Genomic DNA, 19,189 nt, shown 5'->3' on the forward strand with positions numbered 1-19,189 from the left:
TCGGATTATTTTAATGGGCGATAAATTTAATTCATTCGTTGGAAGAGAATGCAGCTCGGGACGAGCTTAAGTTCGCGCAGCGCCTCGGATGCGATTACCGAAATAGAAATACGAATCGAACCGCGGTTGGTTCTGGGATATTTGCTAACCGCGATTCGCGTCGTCCCGGTTCAAGACGAGGAAAGAAAAAAACATGGCCAGAGAATCTGTCTTTTCTTCGTTGCACGGAGAACTTTCCACGCGAAAATCAGCCCCCCAAAGTAAATCGGCCGTGGTTAGCTTTTATTTTCGCAAGCGATTTTTATCGTCTGCTTTATTTCTGGCGAAACTTATTTTTCTCGCGTTTCTTCCACGACGATGAGGCTCGCCGCTCTGCCGTTGACGGTGCCGATTTTCACGAAAAAAGCGACCAACGCTCGCCGAGTGAAGTAAAACGTATGAATATCTACCGCGCGAGATGTATTAAACCTGTCTTGTGCATGTACCGAAAGAGAAATTGCTTCTTGCGCGACCGCCAGCCCTTGCCTGGAAATTCATTCGATTTTCATGATTGCCGCACGCTGCCGTTTCCTCGCTGCTTTTTCGTCAGGAACAAAGGTCACGAAACGCGACAAGTGTTTCGCCGCCAAAGAACCAGCCGCTGCTTGTCGCTCACGATCGGTCCGGAAAAATTCAAGCACGGTTCAAGGATGAACTTTAACAAACGCTGTCGTGCCGGACAACGCGGTGATTAATCGCGATGCTAATTATCGAGAAGGGATCCATCACGCGGTGCGGTGGGAAAATAATGAATCGGTAAACTCGAGAGAAAACAAAACAACGCGCATTCCCGGGAAATAGAAGACTGCGAAGACCGCTCGTTAATTACCGCCCGGAGATCACTCTTTCCCCGGTGACTACTTCGTCGTACGCGATGTTACGATTCCCAATAGTGGACCAGAATCGCTATTATTATACGTTAAAAACCAAACCGCACCGAACCGGTCTAACTTTATTTGCAAAACGTCGTGATGAAACCAAAATTCATACGTCAACGTTCTGTCCTTCCCAAGGGATATCGCGCGTTGACGTTCTCCTGCCATCGGGAGCTGAGTACGTGATTTCCAAACGGACTGTCCAGAGGACGCGATCGCGCATCCAGGCACGAACACGCTGTTGATCTACGTATGCGTTTAATTGGGATCTTTCGAAGTGTGTAAACGTGACGATCATCGTAATGCACGGGATCGTGGAAACTATGGACGTAAGCACATCGAGAAAGAACGAGATATCGCGATAGAGAAATAAAAGAAATTCGATTCCCCTCGGTCTTGGGAAAGTGCACTAATCCCTCGATAAGAGATTTCTTAAACAATTTGCGGAAACTTGGTGGAATACAGCGGTACGAGAGCCGAGTAAAAATTGTTTCGATTGTATTTTCCGGTTGAGAATTGTCGAGATAAACGGTATCGATTTGCCGCGCAGAAATCACGGTTTTAAATCGACCTCTAGCCCGGAGACAACGGTCAGGCATTGTGCGACGCGAAGAAGGAGAAACTGGTTCGCGATAGAACCGAGGATGGCACAATACCGGTGGAAAGATTGCGAGAAGCTGCTCGAACTCGGAGAAACGAAGTTCGGCTTTATTGGAAAAACAGCTGCGGATTTCTTTCACAATACGGCGAACCGGCAGCTTCTCTTTAAATTGGATTTTAAATATTCTCCAGATATTTTTACTCTTATACCATACAATACGCAGCCTACCTGAAATAACTTCATTGTTTTCAATCGTCTAAATGAACTTCAACAATGATACCTTGCCCTTCTTTCTCGACTTCGAGAGTAACAGAATGCGACAAATGGAAAGCGAAAATGAAAATGGAAAAAAATATTGAAAAGTTGAAGGATGGCGCGTAACGCGTCAAAATTCCATAATTTAAACAAAGATGTGGCTTCGGGGAACTAGAAGTAATCCTAGATAATCCTCGGGGACATAATCAGAAACAGACGGACCGAATGGTCCGAGGAACGAGAATCGAAAATTAGTATTATCGATAGTCACGAGCGACTAATCCGACAGATTCGCGTTGCGTTTGCGCGTACATTAGCCTGCCGGTAATACGAACTGAAATCACGAACGGTAGCGACTAGGTAGTCCGCAATACCGTAGTCTGATCAATTACGCCCAATCACAGGGAATTTTCAATACACGAGGACGTTCGTTCTGTCCTCCTTTCCGCGTTCATATATTCTACGAACAAACACAGAAAAGGGCGACGAGCGGTAGGCTGGCTGGACTGCAAAGGGGTGGTTGCATTATCGTGGTAGATCGGTAAAAGAGAATCGATTGCCGTCCTCGTTCGTCTTCCCCCGAGGCCTTCTTCGATAATCGAAATTTAACGGTGTCCAAATGTTCATAGCTCGACGAGTTTACGATTAAGGACCTCCGAAAAACTACACGAGACGATGCTAAACTACTATATCGATGCGTGTGAAAAAGGGGCCGTTTTTTTAGACGTAGCTATTTTTGAGTCTTCATCTAAAAATAGGAAATTAAAAGCTGCTCAATAATTTGTCAGGCGCTTAAATTTCTAATAAAGTATTCTATAAATGTTCAAATTAAGTTAATTAAGAGTATCGATTTCTCGCATTCTGTCGTGTTCAATTAACAGTTTGAATAATATGATCTTACATGCAATATAAACTATATTTACTTTCCTTTACAAAACAGTGTTGGAATTTTAATTTCAAAGTTACGATCGTTTGAAGCGAGACAGTTCTGATTCGTTTTTCGATGCACCGTTAAATTCATCTACATTTTTTATAACATTCTCGACAAATTTGTCACAAATGATTATACTTTTACGATATCTTAGAACCTACAGAACGATGCCTCGTTAGAATTTTAAGTGCCTGAAGAGGTAAAAATTTGCCACTTTTTGATCCATCGTTCTCCTGCTGGTATTAGCACGAGAGAAGGGTCCGTGAAATCGCCCGAACCACCAAAATCAGACCATCAAACTGTGTCGCGGTTAGTTTATCTCTGGAAATTTCGTAGAGGGAAAACAAAGCTCCCTATTTAGGTATGATTTAATTAACGGGCAAGCCGTCGGCGCACAATAGCGGATGCGTGTGCATAGCCGTACTTTCCAGGCATCGCTCATCGCGCGTAGGATTAATTCCCGCTCGACAATCGACCACCCTTCCTCGAATGCCCGTTGCCGAGGGTGGTCGCCGAGCAGGAAAGTCACGAAGGGTTCAACTAAAAGAGGAAAGTGATCATCGGACTCTCCCCGAGGCTCTTCATTAACGCCTTAATTAGAGGTGAATTCGAGCGACCGTATCCGAAACGAAAGCCGAGTGTACGAATTCCGAGACTCGATGCGTCCGACTCATTAGTCCCGTTGTATTAACCGATGCGACACTCCTATAGCCTGTCACACCGCGCCGCTTTCCATTCCACGCCCTTCCCCCTACCTACTATCCCCCGTGTTCCCTGTCAAATTAGGTCCGAGCGTGATTTCGTCGCTGCGACGATTCAAAATTCGACGCTGAACGTTGGCTAACGAGCCACGCAGTGGCTTACGGGAACGTTTTTGAAATAGATAAAAAAACAACCTAGACGACTTGCACGATCTAAGCTGCAACAACTCGGCGCAATTGGATTACACGTACCGCTATTACCCGTAACGACGATTACTAAGGGTTAATTCCGCATCAGAGGTGAACTTTGCACCGTTTCAAAACTCAAGTGAAGTTTGTTCGCGAACTGTAACATTGCACCTTGTTATTCGTAGTGCTGGGCTGTATTTGCATTAACACGGTTGACGTATGGAGCGCGTGAGAACCAACAGCACAGCTCGAGCTTGCTAAGAGACCGCTAGCTAACGATGCTTTGATAGTAAACGTTCGAGGAGAACACCACCGAAAAATATCGCAGTATTTTATCCGAGAGTTGAAGCAAAAATGAGAGAGAAAAAAGGAAACGATCCCTTGTTCAAGATCTCTAATTCGTTTATCGGAAACGTATCGTGCGACACACAGGTAATCCTATAAAGTAACGTGTTGGAAAAAAATCTGCCGGACAATCGAACAAGAACCGTTCACGTTGTCATCGACGTACGGATAGAAAAAAAAAAAAAAAGAAAAAAAGAAAGAAAGTGAAAGTCGTTAAAAGCAGCGCTTCAAAAAGATGTTGGAAACGGTATCAGGTTTTTCGCCGAATCGGAATTATCGTGGCGTATCTTTTTTAGAACGAGCCACGCTGTTATAAAAATTTTCCGTGGTCGCGATAAACCTTTGAAAAAACCAAGACTAGATGGCGAATTATTTGTTTGTACGGAGATTGCGCGGAATGATCCAGGATTTGAAAAATTTGCGCCAGACGAATCTCACCTGATCTTCTTGCATGCTCGCGATTTATTACGAATGGAGTTGACGCAGCCTGCTGCGTTGTTAATAATTCATCGACGGACCGATCGATACTTTCGAAGCGGGGATCCCCGGTCGTGAAACACCAGTAACGCGATTATTCGGAAGAGGCAGGCAGAAAGACAGAGAGAAAACAGCGGAACAAGAAATACGTTGATTTTAATACGAATTTCGAAAATTCGCTGCAGGGTCGATTAAATATTTTCCTTTTTTGCGACTGAACAAACAACTGCTCCCGGAACGATGTTTTTATAATTGAAAACAGCGCGCCTCATTTTTTCAACGTAATCGAAACAGCGATCTTTTTGTTCCATATTCTCGTTGGCCGGTGAAAAATATCAGCAACTGTTTTCCCGACGATCCTCGACCGCGAACGAAAACTCCCGATTATCGAGGAACGCGAGGCAATCGTTGACACATCGATTTCGCTATTTTCAATCGAAACCCCGATTTTTCAAGGAAAATAATCGGGTAACGGAATCGTTCGGATTCTGTTCTCGAATTGCGGTTTGAAATTTAACGATACGTTTCCACTGTTGCCTTCGGGCGAGAAACAGGTGCATGTTGGCGAAAAAACGATCGCGGTAGAAAAGAAGACGGGGGAGGGCGGACGCGTGAAGAAAGCGATTCTTTTAAAGATAGAAGAACCTTGAAGAGACCGTGAACGATTCTTAATTCTAATCTGTCGCGCGTGTTATTGGGAGGAACCTATTAATAGCGAGAAGGTTGTCCAACCGAAGGAGAACGGTTCGACGACTTTGGTGCGACGCAGAAAACCATCCACGCGATAATTCGGAAACGAGTTCTGAAAAGGTAGAAAAAGCTTTTCGACGGCTACAGTTCACGCTAAACGATTACACCGAATCGTTGGAATAGGCGCAACGAACAAACGAAAGGACGACAGGAAAATAACGCGTATAGTATCAGAGAATCGATAGGATACCACGGTAAACAACGAGGTCGTACGAAATATGGAATGAAAATTTTGGAACTCGAGTGGTTTTAAAGCCGTGATTGAAAGGATGCAACGTGCTGGCCCGCTTGTTATGCTGTTCTGCGTTTATTAACGCATAGAAATACAAGTCAGAGAGATTAAATTTACGAATTGGCAAAGTGCTCGCGTTCTAACTGGATTTCAAAAAACCTTGTTCACCGAAACGTTATTTCCCCGAAACGTTATGTCGCCGAGCGACTGACTAATCGATATCGCAGCGAAATCCACTCTTCGATGCCTCGATGTTCGCTAAAAAGAAAAAAAGAGAAGAAAGAAGAAAGAAACAGAAGATGCGCGAAGCGATGTTTGCTACGAAGAAGAGCGGAATGACAGGTTATATTTTCGCGCGGCTGCAAGCATCACGTGCGATCCGTGAAATTATGCCGCGCAATGCACGTCGTCCGTAACGACACGAACGTTCGCATAATCGAACGGGAGAACTCGTTCGGTCGTGTAGAGGTGGCCGGCGCGGCGTAAAGCGACCAGCCAGTTCGGATGCAAATCTTGGTTCGTTTTGCATGTCGTCGTCCGCTCGACAGAGAATCGGCTCCGGTGCAAGAGAGCGTTACATCGCGATCGTTCGCCGACGAGGGACCGCCAAGGGCACCGACACCCTTTTGTCCCTGGTGGCATCGATAAGAGAGCCCGGAGCTCGGAGCCCGAAACCGAACGCGTGAGGCAAGCGCGCGCGAAACAACGGGACGAGCGAGTAGGCGACGAAAAAAGAAAAAAAAGGAAGGAATACCGACAAGAGACTGTTAAAGCGCAATTACGCGGGCAGAACGGCGAAAAAAGGAGCAACAAGTAGCGGAAAAAAATATCGCCGCGCAACGTGCAGTTGTGAAAAACGCGAGGCCGCCAGAGGGACGGCAGTAATTGCGAGCGTGACCGGGAGGGGAGGCAACCAGCCCCGAAACGAAATAATTCTCGGACGGAAAACAAAGGGGTAGCCTGGGTGGCCGACAGAAAATCCGAAATACGAGTAGGAAGTACCGTTAACCCCGGACAATCGCGGGAAGCAAGGCAAATGGGATGTAAATCTTGGTTCGCTTTGCATTATGTCATTCCGGTACAGAGGTGAAACGGTCGTAAAGCGTGGGCGGGAGCAGCGTAGCCGCAGGATTATGCGAGAGAACGGCGCCGGCTTTTACGAGCGACGTCCTCGCGTGAAAATCCGGCTTCAGACTAGCCGGTTATGCGAGCATTCGACGACGAATCGAAGCGTTACGAGACCGGATCGTTCGCTCAGCTATCATGATACGAGTACGACGTCGACGACGCGACACCATCCCGCGAACAAACAACCGATTTCTAACTGCCTCGCGTCCTTCCGGGACACTGCTCCTCTGCCACCCGCCATCTCCTATTACCCTTGTCGCTGATAAATATCGCATGTATCGTCCGTTCATCTATTCCACTCGTACAGCGGAGACTGCTAAATGGCTAAAAGGATTATACGATCGTAATCCAAAATTATGAAATCCAGCCCAGTAGAGATTTTCCTCGCTCTACGTTCGTTCCGCTTGCACCGGTTTAACGGCTATAATTCTTTCGAATACGTAAGATCGTCGCAGGATTTATATTTACCGCGAGACCATCGATTCGCGTTTTACGCCCTGTCGTTCGCGTCGAAATACAAATACGCCGCTGAAATGGTAGCGGTTCCTTCCATCTGTATCCCGGTCTCGATAAGGTGAAAACGCCATGGCCTCGACAATATGATTTTTCAAACGTTCGCTCGGTCGATAAGCACTTTCCAGTCGCAAGAAACGCGGCTAGAATGCTCTGCACCCAATTGTTTCGATAAATTTTTCCGCGTACCTCTCGACGATATCTAACGACGACTTTAAGTTCCAGAGGATCGCTAAAAAAGATATTTTATATTTATCGTCGAGCAGTAACGTTTTATGCATGCATGGGACCGTTGCTGAAGAACGTGATCGATTTTCGTGTTTACAGCCTCGCACCGCGAGTGAGAAACGCGATCTTGATTTCCCGAAAGATCGCATTAGGCGGTTCGAACGATCAAGCTTCACTGGCAGAAATGAAATTGGAATTGTAATGAAAGAGGTCGAAACGGGGAGAAAGCGGTGATTCGTTGACTCGAACTCGAGCGACTCCCGTAATGCTAAACACAGCTACAGATTAAGCGTTAAACGATTCGCACGTTCTTAATGAGTCGAGCATTAATGCACAGCGTGAAAAATCTAACGACCAATGTCGTAATAGCGAACGTAAATACAGGTATTCGGTCAGAAATGTATCCATTGTGGTAGCGGGAATTCGAACAAATTGTTGCCGGTGCACTTCACTTAGCAAAACCGTCAAAGGGGTGGTTACAACAATGCACGTCGGTGCAGATATAAAACGGGGAACGATGATGGATCCGGTCGCGAAACAAAAGGAACGAATTAAAGTGCGCGCACGATGAAAGGTCAGTAAATTAAAATGTATGAAGAGAGAACGTATCGACAGCGTGAACGACGATGAAACAACGATAACTCGATGATTGTGGTGAACAGGACGTACCGCGTATTACTGGCCGTGATCGAACGTAACGATCAAATCGAAATTAATACGTTCGAGGGCCGAATTCGATTGCACGTGAAGATATTTTTGCGACGACAAAATTTCATTCTGCCGAATTCGCCTTCTTTGCCGACGAAACACGCCGAGAATTCTTCGCCGATGCTACGTTCCCTTTTCTCCTCGATCGATCCGCCCGAAAATTCATTACGAAAATTCATCCTCCACCGAATACGGAGAGCAATATTCGCCGACTCGAAAAAAAAACGGTCAACGAACACGTAGAAATCGAAAGATTTAAACGCGACGTTTTTTCGTTTCCCGGATTCGCTGGTGACAGCGGTTTTTTAAATTTAAAAAAACTGTCATCCACAACGCGTTCCATCGACGCGCGTTTCTGACGAACGAGGACCGACCGAGTCGATCCTCGCCTTCGTGTAGCCTGTTAGGTTAACCGAGAACCGGCGAATACATCGACAACGATACCATTTCTGTTATCGATAGAACGAACCTTAAACGACGACCAAGCGACGCGTAGTTGAAAGCCGAGGGAAGATGAGAGGGAGATTCACGGTCGCAGGTAGCTGTACGTTCTTGGCGTCACCTTCGTTATCCGGATCGTCGCTTCAATTGTTAATCGGCCACTCGCGAGGGCGTGCTTCGAACTTCATGTTCGTAGCTACGAACCGCATTCCATCCCGTAACCAGTATAGCCAGCTATAGCGCCGCAAGCACGATCCAGAGAACGCTTTATGGCTTTCATTAAAGCTCACGGAGCCGGTATAAGGACATATGTCCCCGGGGGAATGGCGCACGGTTATAAGGAGGCTGTAGCTGTGGCGCACAGAGGTTCATAGACGCGGTCGCACGATTTCTCGTTCACCGTCGTTGAGCATACGCAATGTTTACACGAGCGAACAGCCACCTCGATGCTCTTGCCCGGCAATGAATCCGCATTACGAGGCTGCCCGGCGCATTAAACTATAACGACTGCGAGGACATTCGGTGGACCATAGCCAGCCAACTGGACAGCGACCATGCGTGTCGCCTGATCTTCCTGTCATCTACACTCCGACGATTTCAACGATTGAATTCGTCGAGCCAACGTGACTCCAGCTCTCATTTTCTAGTTCAGATTCCGGGGGAAAAGTTACGTTGATTCCTCGACCCTATTAAAAATCAAACGATACGAGGAAAAATTAACGAGATGGTTCGTATCGTAGCTGAGAAATAGTTGCGAAAGTAAAGAAAGGAATTCGCAAGATCGGCGTATGTGCCGCGAAGTACAACTTGAAAATTGATCCCGAAATCAGTGTCGTTGGCCGTGATCAAGAATCGACGAGCTATTGACGAATTCACCCCGAGAGAACGAGCCGGCATCTAGCCTACTGGTTACTCGGGTCAACGGTAATGCGATAGAGTTACGCGGCTACGGTATATGCCTTGGCCACCCTATTATATCGGTCTGGAACCCTTTGGGAAATTGTCTATGGCGCCAGGCTGGGCCTCGATCAACCGTGAAATGTAGTCTGATACGTATTACCGTGGCGAGGCTATCGTTCCGTTATGCACTTGGATACTACGTTGCCGACCGATCGAACACCGTTCCGATCCAGCCCTACAAACCGAGATCTCGATCTTGCGGATCCAGTGCTCGCGATATAATCCCGACGAGAGGATGCTACGCGCGACCTGATAGTCGTGTACTTTTTGGCTAATTGATATCGCTTAAGCCGCGAATTGGGCTAATTGCAAGGTTAAGCTCCGTGCGTACGCGAAGCACCACTTAATTATCAACGAGTATACGGCCACGAGATTCATTGGTCGTTGTATGGAGATTCGCGAAATATCGAGATCACTTTTCGCGAAACGTAGCGGAACACTATCTCGTTGGTCGGGACACTTTGTCGATCGGACTCTTCCCAACGCTGTTGGATTTTAACGCGAACTTTGACATCGGTACACGTCGTTAAAGCAATTCCCGAGAGTTGTAGCAACTTTACCGTGAAGAAATTTATCGTTTTAGGGCCGTCTGGCAACGGACCGTTTACCACCGACTCTCTGGTCAAATTTCCATCGTTACAACGTCTACTGACCAGAGGACGCTCGAGGATCGTTTCGAGCGCGAGAATAACCTCGAAATATCGTACGCCTCGGTTCGCCTTCGTCGTTTTCACCAGCGGGAGACCGCGGCCGAACGTAACCAGCCGAACGAGCGGAAAGGTTTTCTCTTTCTCGTCGCGAAAGTCCTTCTAGAGGCGATCTCCCTACGAAATCATCCTCGAAGGAGCTTTATCAGGAATGCAGCATCTTTCAACGGACCCATATAACGGCGTTATACCAGCATTAAGAGAGATAAGTGAAGCGAGAATGATTCACGAGGGACGGAAATAGAACTATGACCGTTTCTCGACCCCGTGCTAGCTCTCGTGTTCGCTCTTCTCGAGGGTCGACCAAGAGCCCTAAAGAGCCCGTAAGACGACCGCCGGTGTAGTACGAGGCCGGACCACTCCCGCTTTCAAAAACGCACGCGCACTCTTTCCCACATGAATTTCCGCGCGTTCGCGTTTTCTCAGCCGTATTGTCACACCGGCTTCGCCAATTCCTTCGTTCGATTCACAATCTTTCGCCGTTGTTCGATTTCGATCGATCATTTTTCCCGCGCAAACCGATTCTGAATCGAACGAACGATGAATCGGCAAAGTCCTGTCTATTTAACAATTATCCGAAGGAATTAATGGAATCGTGTTTCTGTTCTGCTCTCGCTAACTCAAGATATGGATAAATTCTCTTCGTTCGCCGAGGACGTGACGCTCGCCCGCTTCTAGCGCATCTAGCGGCACTGTCAAGGTAAATTAACGATTAACAGTCTCAGTTGTAAACTAACGTGTTTAACGATCTTTGCTGACCGTAGAAGAAAGAGAACAATTGTCGCTTGCGTACAGCTCTTGCGCTGATCTTCGTTTAACAACGCGTTTGATAATACTACTAATCTTTAATCGAACGACCGACGAATCACCTGGATATAAAGTCAAACGCGTGTCGCGTTGCTTCGCAAAGCAAATGGGAAAGCGTTTCCGGTGACAGAGAACCGGTCGCGGAATATTAAACGTCGCCGGGCAAATTTATCGGAAAGCGCGTTATCGAACCTATCTATCCAGGTAATTCGCGGCATTGCTACCTCGACAAAGACTAACCATCGATCTTCCTGACATTGTTGTGCTTGCAGCTTGCACATCGGGACATTCATCGTGTTTTGTTTTGTTGTAGCCTCACCCACATTCCTTCCCAATACCCCTTCAGGTTCCTACATACGCGTCCTCGACTTCTCCACTCTCCTCGGGCTCTCCACGTTTCCCCGCGGTATCTCCATTCCCCGACCCGACCAAACGTCTCGAGCTTTCGCGACCTTCTCACCTCATCCTTCTCGGGACTCCAACGTTTCCCATTTTCCCGCTTCGTTTCCTACATCTTCTATCTTATGCTCCTGTTCGTCGTTGCCTCGTTTCGTGCCCGCAACGAGTACCTGGCTACGCCGTCAATTTTCAGAGGTAAGTTTATCACGCCGCGTCCTCGGCATTTTACCGATATTACCTGAACCACGTTACATACGTTATTAGTTTTAATCGTTCAATTTTACTATTCTTATATTTCTTCGTCTGGCATCGATATTCGCGTCTCTTTTTATTCGTGAAGGGACGCGAAGAGAGAAATTCTTTTTATTCCCTTCCAGTATTTCTGGTATTTCATATCCGCTTCTTATGAAAACTTTGTCAAGTGTCGAAATTCAGAAAGTCAGAATTTTGTCAAAGGAAGCCCTTATAGAGAGACAGATTTCATTTTGCTTCGAGTTTGGAGACAGTGGCACGAAATGACGATAATCGACAAATCGCTCGACGTTCTCCCCGTCGAATTAATTACGATATCAAAAGGGCTCGCACCAGATATCAACCATATTCCTGTCGATTCGAGTTACTCGATTGTTCCTCCTTGTCCCGCGAAAAGAGACCGCAAACGAAATTTTCGCATAACGTGCCTCGACCACTGAAAAATGAAGTGGCGCTTTTTCCATCGATAATTCTCACACATTTCCGTGACTTTGGAAGAGCAACTCGTAGATTAACAAACGTAGATCCCGATGTAATATGCAGCCGACTTTCCCTGGAGTCCTTAGATAGTGAGACGTAGTAGGGGGATGCGGAGGAATGGTCGTTTTGCGAGAAGGAACGCCAGTGAAAAAGGAGGAAGAGGCGGGAAACGCAGCGAAAAGAGTGCCCAGGGATATGAGCTCCGCGATATCTGCGCCGGAGCTCTTTGCTAACTCGCGGCAACCTTTACATCAGGGGGGAAAAAGCTGCTCTGGAAAAAAGGCGAACTCTCGAAACGCAGGGAGTTCGAACGCTTCACGAGGTAGCGAGAGAGGGGAATAGAGAGAGAGGGAGAGGAAGAGAGAATAGAAAGAGACGGTCAGTATTAAAAAGAGGAAGGAAGGAAGGAAGGAAGGAAGGAAGGAAGGAAGGAAGGAAGGAAGGAAGGAAGGAAGGAGGAAAGAAAGAAAGAAAAGAAGAAAGAAAGAGAAACTCGCAACGATCGTCCAAAGAAATCGCTGCTAAATTTTCCATGTCTAGAAATGAGTTCCAGAATGTGTACGTTTTCCTTTACGCGTTTACCCGGATAGAATAATTTAATTTGTTAAAATTCTAGGAAAACTACGAGTCCGGGAATTGTATTCATTTATAAAACAAAGGAAATCGGAAAACACGAATTGCTCTAGAGATAATCGGAATAATCGTTTGGCCGAAGTGTTTCAGGCGACCGCGTCAGCTATACGTACCGAGTGTCCAGAGATTTATATGTATACGCGGTGCAACGTGTACAAGATACGCACCCTTAACACCGTCATAATGGACTTGCAAACTATTCAGCGTGTGGGAAGCCAGCTAGCTAACTTAGCCTGGCTTCAAAGCCAACGGTCTCCAACTATAGGACACTTCCGAATTACAAATCCGAAGATGGTACAAGTGCTGACCATCGCGTATTAGAGAAATTGTGTTAGAGAAACTCGTTATTCGACGCGTGGAACTTCCACCTAAGAGGAAGAATAACGATTACGAGCAAAGGATTAATGACAATAAAAATTGCTCGATGAAAGCAACAGCAAAATTGGCGAACAACTTTATCAGGAAATTTGTTAATGGTGGATAAAGGCGCGTTTCATGCCTCGACTATTCTGTGACGATCGAAATCAATTACGGGAACAAATTGTAACGAGCGTCCTTCGAAGCGAACGCGAGATAAAAATTAAATTTCCCATTTTCATTGGCGGCCGCGAGCGGACGGCAATTATTTTTTAATCGTCGCCGAGTGTAATCACGTATTAATACACGAATGTTGCCCCCGATAATTGCACGAGAGCACATCGGTAAACCGTGAAATCGTCTGGTTGCCAGCCGCAACAAGAACGAAACTCGACGACTTCAACGTTCATAGATAAACCTAATGGCCCATGCTAATTAGAAGCAAAGACCATTATCGGCCCTCTCCAGCCGGCAAAAACAAATTTGTCGGTCACATCTATTACCGATTCCGCTTGTTCGTAACGACTGCTAACGGGAATCTGCACTATACATAATCAAATATACATTCGATCGAAACCTAACCTACACTAAACCATGGTAGCTGCTCCTTCATTTACGTATCCATTAAACGCTATTTTGCTACTTTCCCTATTTTCCCTATTTTACGATGCCTTCTCCGACGAGAATTCAACGACTAGCACCCTACGAGAGCAAAGTCTTTAAGAATCGTCAATTTTGGAGAATGGTTAAAACGGTCTAATTGTTACTTAGCATCGACCCTAGATAGAACGAGGGTAGCGGAAGCATACGATCCCGCGTTATTCAGGCTTAATCATTCGCTACTTAGTCCAGAGTTATCTCCCTCCCGTTGACCGAACTTTCCTCCTACGGCGTCAGTTCCCCGAGGAACTTGGCGACCCTGATGCCCCCAGATAAACTTAATAGAACCGGACTAATTAGGCCGGAAAGTCCGGGAGCGGAGGAATCACCGGTACCTTTTGCGGCTCACGAATAATTTCGACGGCCACTTGCTGCCACAGGAGAGCCCCAGGAGATGAAGCAGCAATTCGCCGACCAACGTCATCCACGCGCATCCCGCATCCTGGATCGTCGATAATTCAGCATCGTCGTCAACTAGTCTGCTCGAATTCACTGCGGGGGGCATACTTTCCGGAAGGTTGAGCCTTTCAGGAAGTCCTTCTGATACGCCAAGCTACGTCCTCTCCGACAACATCGGCAACGTCCATTCTTCCACCTTGATCGTACCGAACAAGGTAAGAATTCTCTTTTTCTCTCTTATCTAGTTAAACGTAAGATAATAGAAATAGAGGCGAGACCGATCGTACTACGAGTATAGTATATAGTATGAATAACAGATATAGCGGAACAGAGGGATGGAATTTCTATTTGGTTCGCTCGTTAAAGCAGAGACAAGGTAAACTATCGTTGGCTAGGTTGATTCCATTAGCCACCTTAAGCCTCTCGTTTGTCGAAGAGAAGGCAGAAAGGAGAAGCAGAACAGTGATGCCCTGTTATACCAAATATCCACGAGGGTGAGTTGCGTTGAGATAAAGATGAATCTACGCCTAGCAACGGAAGGAGGGATACAAATAGGGTAGACGAAAGAAGAAGGAGGGTTGCGGGGGATCCTTCTGAACGATGCTTCATCCATAGCACAAAGGAGAAAAGCGGGAGAGTAACAACCGCGTCGAAACAACACCACGGAAGGGAAGAAAGTTGCAGGGAAAACAGAGAAGCCTGCCTTCCGTTTCGTTCGAAATGAGAAATTGCTGGAGGACTTGGCAGGATAAATGAATCAACACCGCAGTACCTGGTAGTTTTGTTTTAACTGTTGAATATTTGATTGACCCGCAGACGCGGCGAGATCACTGTAAAACCGCTAATTTACCTTCCAGCGTAATTTCTTTTAGCTACAATTTATCCCGTCCACGACGACGCCCTTTAAATTGAAGACAGAGAACGTCGCGTCGCGATGATGACTCGATTTTCTCTTCGCGCGACTTGAATACACATCGAACGGAGACTCCTTTTAATCGATCCGAACTTCTTTCTCATTGCAGAGCATCGTCGAGTGGTTCGACATCGTCCAAGAGCAAACACGAAGAACGGAGGATCTCAAGAAACAAGAGTCGCCATCCAATGGAAACACCGTGTTCACGGACGGAAAAAGTATCGTAGCTGAATTCGACGTTCGAAAACAACGAGGGAAATGTCCAGCCATTCTCTTTTTGCCCCGCTATTCCTCTCTTTCCCATGGTTTCCGCATGAAAATGTGAGAAATACGATAAACGTTGCCGCACCGACTAACGGCACGGGCAAAACTATCGTGGCCAAATCAAATTTAAGTCCCATGTGTGTAAACTGTATTTGCAGAGATATGTTTTTCCTGGCATTTCGCGCGGTATGTCCCAACAGCTTTAATTTTCTCCCTTGGGATCGGCGTTGCGCTCGTCCATCATTTACGCGTATCGAAAATTAAAGCGGGACTCGGAACGCGCCACGTACGTACGTACGCGCATCGATTTTTCTTTCGCGAATCATCGTCGAGAAAGCGACAACATCGTCTTCCGACGTTTTCACGCTTTAAAGTCTCCTTTAATCTTTCTTGAGAAGAGCAAATCGCAAATACATGTTTTCCTTTCTTTTTTCGAACTTCCTATCGCTCGGGAGGTTTGCACCGGGCGAAAGAACTCGACAGGTAAGAAAAGGGATAGAGAGGAAAAAAAGAAACGGGGTAGACGTCGTAAACCTTATCCGCAAGCACGTGCGGATCGTTAGAACACCACGTGGAGGCGACGATTTCGTTTTACGGGATTGCAGGAAGAAAGGCACGACATGGACGATCCCGGATCTTGTAATAGGATTTCCGGGATCAACGAGTCTTCCTACGCGACAGCCAATGTCTTCGAGGCAGAAACGTAATTGCGTGAAGCGACGTGAATTTCGACGATTTCGAAAACCTGTTTGGCTCGTCCAATTCGTTCGATATAATTCCATCGAAACGTTATCGAACGCAACAACGTGTATTCTCGTTCGTTTTCAAAGTCAAGCGAAACTATCAAGAACCAGTTTGCGATTAATTCGTCGACAGGAACGGATCTGCCTCGATGAACGGCCCCGATGTTCCAAACGTGGAGCAATGTTACCGTGAAAAGACGCTTCTCGGTTTTCGAGCGACAGTTCGTCGAAACGTATGTCAGACGCGTCCAGGAGAGTATTGTACAAAGTATTCCTTGTATCCCTTTGAGCAGCGTGTGTGCGTGCGGTGTGTGCGTCGAACACCAATCGATGGAAACGACGAACAGCGATCGATTCGTCTATTCTTCAGGGATAAAGCAAAAATCGTGAGATTGGGTGGAAATTGGTCGACAGAGTCGTTTGTGATTCTAGTTTTCGCCTGCAACAAGAGTGGTTGCGTTATTACGCCGAGACCGAAGAAATCAGGCTGCACTTTAATTAACGGAGTTCGCGGCAAAGCATCGTCGTAAGAATTGTTACGCCTCGACAGCGAACGAGTAATTGCATTTTCGCTGGCGCCGTCGTCGAGAATCGTAATATCGGCCTCGATTGGCCTCGCCGAAACGATCGTCGACGGAAAATAGGAAATAGCAGGGAACGATAGTAGCGGTGGAAAACAAGGCGCGTTTATAATCAAGTCGAATGCAACGATAACAGCCAGCGAGTTACTCGTTGAGAAGAAAAACTAACGGCTAAAATGCCTCTCTCTCTCTTTCTCTCCTTCTCTCTCTCTCTTTCTCTCGCTTCTCGCGTATTTTAATGTTACTCGAGTGAAATTTGGCATACAGATCGAGACCGTGGTGTTTCGCGTTTCCATCGATCGGTGAACACACGCACGCTTACTTTTTACATTTTAGAGCTATAAAGAATTACATATAGATAGTTGTTGAACGAACGAGCGAACAGTGTTCCAGAGTTCTTCTTGCGAGAGAAGAGGAAATACTTTACCATTCTAGCGATATATCAGAAACTTTGAGAAGAGAAGAAAATCGTGGCAGCGTATGATGTCCGTGCAAGCTTACTAGTGCCGCCGTGCTTTTTCGTTACAAATTTATTTCGTCGCTCGTACCTATCGAACGATTTGTATGAAAGTCATGGTAAGTCATCGATGGCGCGCCGTTCCGTCTAGTGCCGTTCCCCTTCCCAATCCCAAGATTCTATTAACTAGCTCCTATTAATATTGGTTTTCAAATAGATGACAATTATTCGAGTATCGGGTATTCGGCTACGTCCGAGAGATTCTGATTTCTTTTCACGCTCGATCTTGTTACCAAGACAAAGAGAAACACGAATATCGACACCGGAACGGAACGACGAGCCTGATCATAGCGAACAAAAGAGGAATGTATTTTATGATATTTTACGCATAAAATGATCGTAAATCGAATATAGCGATTAGTCCAAGGTAAACTTAAGTAGAGGTGTATAAATGAGAACCCAAAGTGTGCATAATGTTGCACACGATATTTACGAGGGCTGAGAAGTGAACGCGTCGATTTTCTCGAGCGAGTGAAAAAGGGCCGCGGAACAGTGATTGCGTGCTAACGATTGTACCAACGACGATGATAGTTAATTACCGATAGGCGATCGTCGATCATTATCGTTAACATAAGCCCCGTAACGAGATCATCCTGTGCCAGGATCGCATCAAACGGAAATGCGACCAACCCACTTCCGGGACGTTACGTTTTTTCCTTTCTACGGAAGTGAATAAGAACATCGGCAACTGTTCCGTGGTAATCGCCCTATCACGGATAACACTAAGCGCTACTGTAAAATATTGTATATTATTTCACGTTATTTATTTTTCAATGTTTTTACTAGGAGACGCGTTTTTACGATACTCAAGAGAATTATCGCGTAATGTTATAGAGACATGGCTCGTTCTGATCCGCGGTGCTGTGCTTATTATGTGACGACCAAACGGACCTGTCAATTTCGCACCCTTTTAGTATTCATAGCGATCGTTCAGAGTGATAGAATAAAAGTCAAACTAAACTCGAAGGTACAATAAAGCAATGGTTTTCAGTCACAATTCAGATTTTACAGTCACAGCGGATCAGCCGAATTAGAGTGTTTATAAACTTCAACGTATTTCCAGCAGCTTTTGCAGTGTGTAAAACTAACCAGAGAAACCGAAGCAAATCTAGTCTAGGCGAGATTTAAGAGCGTACAGCTTGCGCGTTAAAGATTATTACGAACGTGCCGTCCGCCCTCGAAATGATTGCACGTGGTCATAAGCGTGAAATGCGCCAACACATGCGGATGCAAGCAAGCTTGCCTTGTTCTCGAAAGTTAAGTAATGTTAGTTTTGAAAAAAAGAGGGCCGATCGAACGATTCGTTTTGTACGACGCGTGACAGGGAACGATTACGTTCCATGCTGGTCTAATAGCGAACCAAGTGCACTATGGATCGTATGGCTAACTCTAGCAGCACGAAGTACTAACGAGTTAATAGCGAAATTGTCGTAAGGGAGAAACGAACGCTGCAGATATTAACGAAGCATAAGCCGCTGTTGATGTTTCCTAACGTGGTCTTCGATTACTGTCGAAGAGATCGGGTACAATAGGTACCGAAAACGAGGATATTACGACCAAATACCACTTATACGACATCGTAAAATGAAATAAAAAACGATAAAAAACATTTTATGTAAGAGACGAAGTTTCTATTGAATTTCGGTTGAAGACGCATCCAAAACGATATGATCCGAATCCGCCGCAATTACTTACACCTAACGAAGAGAAATGCCTAGTCAACATGTACGTGCTCCCAAAGAATGTATTTCCGTTCGGTATTTATCCATTTCGAGATTTCATTTCGATATTCATGTATTACTGTAACATTCTTTAATCGTGAATCGACATCGAGAAAAAAAGGAAAACAGAACGAAGTATTTGATAAATTTGGAGCACTTGTACATTTAAGAATATTTAAGTAATGCTAACGATGTTACTTGCGATTTGGTATATGACAAACGTCAAACACGAAAAATATTTTATTCTAGTCGTATCTTTCATGCTTTGCCAAGTAAAATAATATAATTCCTGTGTTAAGTGTAATAGTCAATTATGTTTTAATAAAATCTGCCAAGATTCTTGTCAATTCTCTTCTTCCCCTAACCATCAACTAAACCATTAA

The 19,189-nt window shown here is 45.8% G+C and overlaps 1 protein-coding gene across 3 annotated transcripts in view; it reads left to right on the forward strand.

Moving 5' to 3' along the window:
- Positions 1–19,142, forward strand: part of LOC122571467 (protein vein) — a 198,657-nt gene extending 179,515 nt beyond the window's left edge. Inside the window, exons 6-9 of one of the 3 annotated variants that reach the window (XR_006318061.1) lie at positions 10,706–10,780; positions 11,160–11,481; positions 14,049–14,282; positions 15,090–19,142. Coding sequence is in view for 1 of the 3 variants with exons in the window: in XM_043735235.1 (XP_043591170.1) it covers positions 10,706–10,758 (53 nt within the window). In the remaining 2 variants the exon portion in view is untranslated. Of the gene's footprint in view, positions 1–10,705; positions 10,781–11,159; positions 12,467–14,048; positions 14,283–15,089 lie in introns of those variants that run through there. The other 2 variants (XR_006318062.1, XM_043735235.1) reach the window with 2 other exon arrangements.
- Positions 19,143–19,189: the final 47 nt, after the last annotated feature.

This window comes from Bombus pyrosoma, linkage group LG10 (assembly GCF_014825855.1).
Source record: "Bombus pyrosoma isolate SC7728 linkage group LG10, ASM1482585v1, whole genome shotgun sequence".
Lineage (NCBI taxonomy): Eukaryota > Metazoa > Arthropoda > Insecta > Hymenoptera > Apidae > Bombus > Bombus pyrosoma.